Source organism: Eleutherodactylus coqui, chromosome 8 (genome assembly GCF_035609145.1).
Source record: "Eleutherodactylus coqui strain aEleCoq1 chromosome 8, aEleCoq1.hap1, whole genome shotgun sequence".
Taxonomy (NCBI): Eukaryota; Metazoa; Chordata; class Amphibia; order Anura; family Eleutherodactylidae; genus Eleutherodactylus; species Eleutherodactylus coqui.
Window position 1 is genome coordinate 46,233,078 of NC_089844.1, and position 10,537 is coordinate 46,243,614.

Genomic DNA, 10,537 nt, shown 5'->3' on the forward strand with positions numbered 1-10,537 from the left:
CAAATAACCCCGAAGATGGAAATGTGAGTTTACCAAGAACTTATTGCCGTCTCAGACCCTCCTTCAAACTGTGCTGCTGCCAATACTCCCATGTCGCCTGTGTCGGCATGATGCCAAGGCTACCCAGACGCTGATCTCCACAATGAATACTACTCCAAGCTGCACCACACAAGCCATAGTGCTCCAAGCCGCACCTCACAATCCATACTGCTCCAAGCCGTACCTCACAATCCATACTACTCCAAGCTACACCTCACAATCCATACTACTCCAAGCTGCACCTCACAATCCATACAGGTCTGCCGGAGCCGGAAGCCCGCAGGGCGGTAGGAGGAAGGCAGCATGATAGGGTTAACGGGGAGGAGGGGGGTTAATTAGAGTAGAGGATGCCGGGAGGGGGCGGAGCTTAGGAAGAGGGGGTTAAATAGAGGGGTTAGCGCAGGGAAAGGCCATTACAGCGTCCAGAAGAAGAGGAAGAAAGAAGCTGAAGTTAGAAGAGCCCAGCGGACCGAAGAGCCCAGCGGACCGAAGAGCCCAGCGGACCGAAGAGCCCAGCGGACCGAAGACCCCAGCGGACCGAAGAGCCCAGCAGTCCCAAAGAGCCCAGCAGACCTGAGGTGCCCGGCGGAGCTGAAGAGCGCGGCAGACGGCAGCGAGACTGAAGACCGGAGACCCGAGGTGCCGAAAAAGAAGCAGCGGAGGCAGTCCCAAAGAAGAAGAAAAGAAAAAGAAGAGCCCGAAGACCAGCCACTTACCGGGAGAAGATGGAGGCGATCCTCGAGAAGATCCGGGCGGAGGCAGAAGAAAGGGGGCTGGACTGGCTTGTCCAGCTCTCCGGTGAAGCCCTGGGAGCAGCGGCGGTATCCACGGCAGCGGCGGCAGAAGCAGGAGCAGCGGGAGCTCGAGCGGAGGCGGCGGGAGGTGCAGAGGCGGCTGCAGAGGTCCGGAGTCGGAGGACAGGTGCGGGGCCGGCGGCGGCAGCACCAGCGGGGCTGGCAAAAGAGCGGCCGCGGAGGGCGCGTGCACCAGAGAGACTGAGCCCCGAGCACGCTCCCTCACGCAGGCAGAGGCTGCGGAGTGCCTCTCCGGCCCCCCCCCCGTAGTAGGCTCCCCCCGGCAACACCAACAGGCAGGGGGAGCAGGGCGGGGAGGACTCCCGCCAAAAGACGAGGTGCGGCGGGCAGCGGGAGGCCCCGTGCTGAGAGGGGGGCGGGGCCAAGCGCTGCACAGAAAGCAAAGAGCCTGGAAGGGGTCGGGGGCTGCTCACCCGGAGGTGCATCGGAGGGGGAGCAGCCCTGCAACAGTTCAAGTGACGGGCGGCCCGCGGTTTCTCGGGGCCCGGCGGCGGAGTCATCCGGAAGGCGTGCGACGGCGACAGAGGTGGCCTATGTTTCTTCGGCACCAAGAAGATTGGAGGCGGTTGCGGTCCCAGCAGAGCGGTCACAGCCCGGCGTTAGCAGAGTCCAGGAGGAACAGCGGCAAGACTGGTCGGCGGCTGGTGGGTCCACAGCCCCTACGCAGCCAGGTGAGTCATGCTCTATGTCTGGTGTGTCCAGCAATGTTAGCCGCGTGGCGCATGCGGGGTCTAGTAGTGGGGTATTTGCGGGGGGTAGCGCTGCATTAACTAACGCGCTAGGGGTAGGCGGCGAAGCAGGTGCATTGCTGGGGGTGGTATTAGAATTGCTGAGAAGGCAGGGGGTAGGTTACGCTCCGTCGCCTGTCACAGCATGGAACTCACCATGCAGTGCGTCGTCCAGCATTAGGGACGGACCGGGAGGACCGTTTGCTGGTGGGACTGGGGTAGGACAGGCGGTTGGGGTGTTACAATCTGCCCCGCTGGTAGGACAGATGTCCACGAGCGGGTTACAGACGGGGGCACAATCCACTGGGGAAATCTCTCAAGTGGGGGGTGCAGCAGGTACGTTGGAGTCAGGGGGATCGGCCGGGGTGGCAGTAGCGGTCCAGACAGAAAAGGACGGGGAGGGGGTGCGGCTAGACGATAAGGCAAAAGGCGAGGTCTACGTCTGCTTTGAGGGCCCGTTGGGGGCCCACCTAAAAAAAGAGGTGAGGGAAAAGATTTGGAGGGACGAATATGTCGAGATATTCTCCCTCCTACCCTTGGAAAAATTTAATTTAGACAAGGGAAAGCGGACTGAGTTTAAAAAAGAGGAGGAGGAGAAGCGTAGGTGGCGCCTTATACCCCAGACGTTCGCGAACTGGCTGCAGGCGTTTGCCATTCTAGCGAGCGTAATCGGAGAAAAAGCGCCGGACAATTGCTCCGGCCTTTTCTGTTACATGGACTCCATTGGTGAGGCCTATCGAGTGTATGGGGGACAGACCTGGCTGCGCTATGATGAGCAGTTCAGGCAGCGTAAGGCAGTGCGCCCATCGATCAGATGGGATCACAAAGATATAGGTCTATGGTTGAGAGTAATGGCCCCCGCGCGGTTCGGTCAGCCCTTTCAGGGCAGTGCCGGGTCCTTCGGCTCGGCCTCTAGTTCAGCCGGGGGGCAGGGTGGTTCAGCAGGGGGGAGTAGGACCGGGTACTGCTGGCAGTACAACGAGGGTCAGTGCAAGTTCGGAGCAACATGCAAGTTCCGTCATGCCTGCTCTCACTGCGGCGAGGGGTCTCACGGGGCTGCCAGATGTTTCAAGAAAGGAAAGGGAAAAGGTCCAGGGGGTTTTGCGAAAAGGGATGACCCCAGTGATTCTGGAAGAGATGGTACCGTACCTAAGTAGGTACCCGGATAGAGAGAAGGCGGAGTTATTGTTTAAGGGTTTTAGGGATGGTTTTCACATCCCGCCTCCGGTTCATGGGGTCCCCTTTTCGTTAAAAAATTTACGTTCGGCGTTAGAATATCCGGAAGTGGTGACGGAGAAGCTAATGAAAGAGGTTAGGTTAGGGCGCATGGCGGGGCCGTTTGAAGAGCCACCCGTGCAAGACTTTGTGGTGTCACCTTTGGGAGTGGTACCGAAGAAGGAGCCGAATAAATTTCGGCTTATTCACCACTTATCGTACCCAAGGGGGGCGTCTGTAAACGACGGAATAGACCCCGAGCTATGCTCGGTGGTGTATACATCGTTTGATGCGGCGCTTCATTGGGTTCGGAACTATGGAAGGGGGGCATTGATGGCAAAGGCTGACATAGAGTCAGCCTTTCGCTTGCTGCCAGTAACACAAGAAAGTGTGAGGTTGTTGGGGTGTTTTTGGGCAGGGAGTTATTTTGCGGATCGTTGTTTGCCCATGGGATGCTCAATCTCATGTGCATACTTCGAAGCGTTTAGTTCGTTTTTAGAGTGGGTGGTGAAGGACACGGCGGCAGTGCAGTCGGTCATTCATTACCTGGATGATTTTCTGTGCGTAGGGCCCGGGGGTTCGCCAGTTTGTGCGAACTTACTGGGAACCTTGCAATGGGTGGCCAAACGGTTCGGGGTGCCTCTGGCACCGGAAAAGACGGAGGGGCCCACAACTTGTTTAAGTTTTTTGGGCATCACCATTGACTCTGAGGCAATGGAGTGCCGATTACCAGAAGAAAAATTAAGAAACTTGCAGGAGGAATTAGGTGCGGGGCGGGTGGCGAAGAAAATCACGCTCAAAGGGCTGCAGTCACTGCTGGGCAAGCTGAATTTTGCCTGCAGGATCATGCCCATGGGCCGGGTTTTCAGTAGACGGTTGGCGGCGGCAACAGCAGGGATTCGGGCCCCTCATCACTTTATCCGTTTGGGAGTTAGTCACAAGGCGGACCTGGCAGTTTGGTCCGCCTTTTTAGAGAAGTACAATGGCAGGTCGGTAATTATGGGGGAGGTCAGTAGCAACGTGGACTGGGAGCTCTATACAGATGCAGCAGGGAGCGCAGGCTTTGGGGCCTATTTTCAAGGTAGATGGTGTGCGGGGGAATGGCCGGAGCAGTGGAAGCAAGAAGGCTTAGTTCGGAACTTAGTACTATTGGAATTATTTCCAATAGTAGTGGCTATCACACTGTGGGGTAACCACTTTCGTGATAGAAAAGTAAGATTCCACTGCGACAACATGGGGGTGGTGCAGGTGATTAACAACCTCTCTGCATCATCCCCCCCGGTGGTTAACCTGCTGCGTCAGTTGGTGCTAGAGGCCTTGTCATTAAACATGTGGGTAGTAGCGGTACACGTTCCAGGTGTCGAGAACTCAATTGCGGATGCTCTCTCTCGCTTTCAGTGGGAGCGGTTCCGGACACTGGCGCCGGGTGCGGAGAAGGAGGGGAGGAAGTGCCCGTCTCGAATCTGGAACGTGGTAAGCGAGCAGTGGGGGGCCTGATAGAACGGTCACTGGCTCGGCGGACTAGGGCAGCATATTGCGCAGTGTGGAGCGAGTGGGAAGAATGGTTGAGGCAGCATGGAGGGGAGCGTTCAGAGGAGGATAGAGTGGGCTTGCTGTTGAGTTGGTTGGGAGAGAGTGCAGATTTGGGTCGGTCAGTGGCAAAAGTGAACCAGTTTATAGCGGGGGTGGCTTTTGGGTTTAAAATACGGGGGGTGGAGGACGCGACAAAAAATTTTTTGGTAAAACAGGCGCTGAAGGGTCTGAGGAGAGGGAAGGGGAGACAGGACACTAGGCGACCGGTATCATTTGATGTTTTGGAGAAATTAGGGGAGGCGGTTGATGTTGTTTGCGGAAAAGAGTTCGAGCGGCGGTTGTTTAGGGCGGCTTTTTCATTTGCATTTTTCGGGGCCCTACGGGTAAGCGAATTGGTGTCACCTAGCAAGACCGTGGGGGGCGGCCTGCAGGCGGAGGATGTGCGGTTGGTAGACGGGAGGTTGGACTTGCTTATCCGTCGGTCCAAGACGGATCAGCAAGGACGGGGGCAGGTGATCCGGTTGGGTGAGGTGCCGGGGGCCAGTATGTGCCCTCTGAGTGCCTGGGAGCAGTATAGCAAAGGGTTAAATTTTCGCACGGGCCCATTTTTGCGGCACGAGACCGGGGAATTTTTGTCGCGTTTTCAGTTTATAGCGGTGTTCAAGAAGGCCTTAGAGGTGGCGGGTTTTAATAATACACAGTTCGGGTCTCACTCATTTCGGGTGGGGGCGGCGACGGAAGCGTCAGTAAGAGGTATGGGGGAGGAGGCAGTGAAGAGGATAGGTCGGTGGGAGTCAGGGCGTTTTAAATCATACGTGCGACCCCACCTGCTTTAAGTTCAAGGCGGGGTCGTCTGGAGGGTGGGGGGGGGTCATAATGGCGGTTTGCTAATATAGTATTGTTGCTGTTTATTTTACAGATGGTCGTCCAGCATTAGTTTGGATCTTGGGAGACTCCTATGTTTTTTGGGGAGCAGAGAGAGCGGGGGTACGGCCGAATGGGAGGCAGCTACGGTTTCAGAAGAGTGAGGCGATAGTGAGATGGATGGGGATTAGAGGGATGACTTGGGGCAGCGTATTGGAGGAAGTTGAAAGGCGGGTTAGGTGGGATAGGGCGCCGGAGGTTTTGGTCATACACGTGGGAGGAAACGATTTGGGAAAAAGGAGGTTTAGGGACCTGTCAAGGGACATAAGGTATGACTGTCTTAGACTGCAAGCGTCATACCCGGGGACGGTCGTAGTGTGGTCCGAAATCGTGCCTAGGAAAGTTTGGAGGGGGGCGCAGTCGGAGAAGGGCCTGAACAGAGCAAGAGTGAATCTCAACAGGGAAGTGTCGCGGTTCCTGGGCAGCAAAGGGGGGGTAGCAGCGCGACATATAGACCTGGAGAAAGGGGTCGGCAATTACTGGAGGTCAGACGGCGTCCACTTAAATGACATCGGCATTGACCTATGGACGGAAGGAGTACAGGAGGGAATTGAGCGGGCGCTATTGGTGTGGGGGGCGGCGCAGGCTCAAGGTGGTCGAGCCTCACTTGCTGTGGCAGGGGAGGGGGAGGGGCCCTTGGAGCCCGTGTAGAAGGTTAGTGGGGGAAGGCAGGGGCTACATAGCCCCTTCCCCCCTTTTTTGTATTTGGTCAATCGTGGCCTGTCGCCTCCTGGGTTACAGGGCGGAGCCCTGATAGTCGGTGGGAGAGGCTAGCCAGGGGTGGCTAGCCGGCCTCGGGGTCGGGAAGAAACGGCGGCCGGAGGTTAATGGGGAGTTTGCTTGGGCTCCCGAGTCTGCCACCGGCGGCGGGAGGAAGAAGGTTTTGGAAATAGCGTCGCCTGAGCCAGCCAAGTTGCGGCTGGTGACCGGGACAGCTATTTCCTTTGTTGGTTTGAGGCGACAGGATATTTTTAGAAGTAGGAGGGGCTCCAAGGTCCTCTTCGCAGGTTTTCCATTAGGGAATGTTTATAATGGTTAGGAGGTTATAATGGTGTATGATATATTTGAAAGGAAATGCGTTTAAAAAATTTTATGTTAATGTTGTTTGTTTTAATAAATTGGCTGCTGTGGCCAAATTTTATCCAACAGATGGTGTCGGTGGTCTGTTCGGGTAATGGTAGGTGGGGAGGGGGATTTAAAGGGGTAGGTCATAGCAGCATACGACTCCGTTATACCCGGGTCAAGGTCTGCCGGAGCCGGAAGCCCGCAGGGCGGTAGGAGGAAGGCAGCATGATAGGGTTAACGGGGAGGAGGGGGGTTAATTAGAGTAGAGGATGCCGGGAGGGGGCGGAGCTTAGGAAGAGGGGGTTAAATAGAGGGGTTAGCGCAGGGAAAGGCCATTACAGCGTCCAGAAGAAGAGGAAGAAAGAAGCTGAAGTTAGAAGAGTCCCGCCCGCCCGCCCTAGAAGAAACCCAGGGGGGGAGAGGGGTGGGATCACGGGAAAGGGCTTTCGTCATAGCAGCAGGGGAGGGGGAGGGGCCCTTGGAGCCCGTGTAGAAGGTTAGTGGGGGAAGGCAGGGGCTACATAGCCCCTTCCCCCCTTTTTTGTATTTGGTCAATCGTGGCCTGTCGCCTCCTGGGTTACAGGGCGGAGCCCTGATAGTCGGTGGGAGAGGCTAGCCAGGGGTGGCTAGCCGGCCTCGGGGTCGGGAAGAAACGGCGGCCGGAGGTTAATGGGGAGTTTGCTTGGGCTCCCGAGTCTGCCACCGGCGGCGGGAGGAAGAAGGTTTTGGAAATAGCGTCGCCTGAGCCAGCCAAGTTGCGGCTGGTGACCGGGACAGCTATTTCCTTTGTTGGTTTGAGGCGACAGGATATTTTTAGAAGTAGGAGGGGCTCCAAGGTCCTCTTCGCAGGTTTTCCATTAGGGAATGTTTATAATGGTTAGGAGGTTATAATGGTGTATGATATATTTGAAAGGAAATGCGTTTAAAAATTTTATGTTAATGTTGTTTGTTTTAATAAATTGGCTGCTGTGGCCAAATTTTATCCAACAGATGGTGTCGGTGGTCTGTTCGGGTAATGGTAGGTGGGGAGGGGGATTTAAAGGGGTAGGTCATAGCAGCATACGACTCCGTTATACCCGGGTCATGCTCCAAGCCGCACCTCACAATCCATACTACTCCAAGCTGCACCTCACAATCCATACTGCTCCAAGCTGCACCTCACAATCCATACTACTCCAAGCTGCACCTCACAATCCATACTGCCCCAAGCCGCACCTCACAATCCATACTGCCCCAAGCCACACCTCACAATCCATACTACTCCAAGCCGCACCTCACAATCCATACTGCTCCAAGCCGCACCGCACAATCCATACTACTCCAAGCCGCACCTCACAATCTATACTGCTCCAAGCCGCACCTCACAATCCATACTGCTCCAAGCTGCACCACACAATCCATACTGCTCCAAGCCGCACCGCACAATCTATACTGCTCCAAGCTGCACCTCACAATCCATACTGCTCCAAGCTGCACCTCACAATCCATACTGCTCCAAGCTGCACCTCTCAATCCATACTACTACAAGCTGCACTGCACAATCTATACTGTTCCAAGCTGCACCTCACAATCCATACTGCTCCAAGCTGCACTGCACAATCCATTTTGTTCCAACCTGCACATCACAATCCATACTGCTCCAAGCCGCACCGCACAATCCATACTGCTCCAAGCTGCACTGCACCATCCATAGTGTTCCAAGCTGCACATCACAAGCCATACTGCTCCAAGCCGCACCACACAATCCATACTGCTCCAAGCTGCACTGCACAATCCATACTGCTCCAAGCTGCACATCACAAGCCATACTGCTCCAAGCCGCACCTCACAATCCATACTACAAGCCGCACCTCACAATCCATACTGCTCCAAGCCGCACCTCAAAATCCATACTGCTCCAAGCTGCACCTCACAATACATACTGCTCCAAGCCGCACCGCACAATCTATACTGCTCCAAGCTGCACCTCTCAATCCATACTACTACAAGCTGCACTTCACAATCCATTTTGTTTCAACCTGCACATCACAATCCATACTGTTCCAAGCTGCACCTCACAATCCATGCTGCTCCAAGCTGCACCTCACAATCCATTTTGTTTCAACCTGCACATCACAATCCATACTGCTCCAAGCCGCACCGCACAATCCATACTGCTCCAAGCTACACCTCTCAATCCATACTAGTACAAGCTGCACTGCACAATCCATACTGTTCCAAGCTGCACCTCACAATCCATAGTGCTCCAAGCTGCACTGCAGAATCCATTTTGTTCCAACCTGCACATCACAATCCATACTGCTCCAAGCCGCACCGCACAATCCATACTGCTCCAAGCCGCACCGCACAATCCATACTGCTCCAAGCTGCACTGCACAATCCATACTGTTCCAAGCTGCACATCACAAGCCATACTGCTCCAAGCTGCAAATCACAAGCCATACTGCTCCAAGCCGCACCTCACAATCCATACTACTCCAAGCCGCACCTCACAATCCATACTACTCCAAGCCGCACCTCACAATCCATACTGCTCCAAGCTGCACCTCACAATCCATACTGCTCCAAGCTGCACCTCACAATCCATACTGCTCCAAGCCGCACCGCACAATCTATACTGCTCCAAACTGTACCTCACAATCCATACTGCTCCAAGCTGCACCGCACAATCCATGCTGCTCCAAGCTGCACCTCACAATCCATGTTGTTTCAACCTGCACATCACAATCCATACTGCTCCAAGCCGCACCGCACAATCCAAACTGTTCCAAGCTGCAAATCACAAACCATACTGCTCCAAGGCACACCGCACAATCCATACTGCTCCAAGCCGCACTGCACAATCCATACTGTTCCAAGCTGTACCTCACAATTCATAGTGCTCCAAGCCGCAGCTCCCAATCCATACTGCTCCAAGCTGCACATCACAAGCCATACTGCTCCAAGCTGCACTGCACAATCCATACTGTTCCAAGCTGCACATCACAAGCCATATTGCTCCAAGCTGCACTTCACAATCCATACTGCTCCAAGCTGCACTGCACAATTCATACTGTTCCAAGCTGTACCTCACAATCCATACTGCTCCAAGCCGCACCTCACAAGCCATACTACTCCAAGCTGCACTGTACAATTCATACTGTTCCAAGTTGCACCTCACAATCCATACTGCTCCAAGCTGTACCTCACGATCCATACTACTCTAAGCTGCACTGCACAATCCATACTGCTCCAAGCTGCACCTCACAAGCCATACTGTTCCAAGCTGCACCTCACAAGCCATACTGTTCCAAGCTGCACCTCACAAGCCATACTGTTCCAAGCTGCACCTCACAATCCATACTGTTCCAAGCTGCACATCACAATCCATACTGTTCCAAGCTGCACCTCACAAGCCATACTGTTCCAAGCTGCACCTCACAAGCCATACTGTTCCAAGCTGCACATCACAATCCATACTGTTCCAAGCTGCACCTCACAAGCCATACTGTTCCAAGCTGCACATCACAAGCCATACTGCTCCAAGCTGCACTGCACAATCCATACTGTTCCAAGCTGCACATCACAAGCCATATTGCTCCAAGCTGCACTTCACAATCCATACTGCTCCAAGCTGCACTGCACAATTCATACTGTTCCAAGCTGTACCTCACAATCCATACTGCTCCAAGCCGCACCTCACAAGCCATACTGCTCCAAGCTGTACCTCTCGATCCATACTACTCCAAGCTGCACTGTACAATTCATACTGTTCCAAGCTCCACATCACAAGACATACTGGTCCAAGCTGCACCTCACAATCCACACTGCTCCAAGCTGCACCTCACAATCCATACTGCTCCAAGCTGTACCTCACGATCCATACTACTCTAAGCTGCACTGCACAATCCATACTGCTCCAAGCTGCACCTCACAAGCCATACTGTTCCAAGCTGCACCTCACAAGCCATACTGTTCCAAGCTGCACCTCACAAGCCATACTGTTCCAAGCTGCACCTCACAATCCATACTGTTCCAAGCTGCACATCACAATCCATACTGTTCCAAGCTGCACCTCACAAGCCATACTGTTCCAAGCTGCACCTCACAAGCCATACTGTTCCAAGCTGCACATCACAATCCATACTGTCCCAAGCTGCACCTCACAAGCCATACTGTTCCAAGCTGCACCTCACAAGCCATACTGTTCCAAGCTGCACCTCACAATCCATACTGTTC

General features: G+C 54.5%; 1 protein-coding gene across 1 annotated transcript; it reads left to right on the forward strand.

Moving 5' to 3' along the window:
- Window positions 1-764: 764 nt before the first annotated feature.
- On the forward strand, window positions 765-5,905 carry LOC136577870 (armadillo repeat-containing X-linked protein 2-like). Its single transcript, XM_066577792.1, has 4 exons — window positions 765-960; window positions 1,064-1,525; window positions 4,196-4,270; window positions 5,250-5,905. The coding sequence occupies exons 1-4, from the start codon at window positions 765-767 to the stop codon at window positions 5,903-5,905; spliced, it is 1,389 nt and encodes a 462-aa protein (XP_066433889.1).
- Window positions 5,906-10,537: the final 4,632 nt, after the last annotated feature.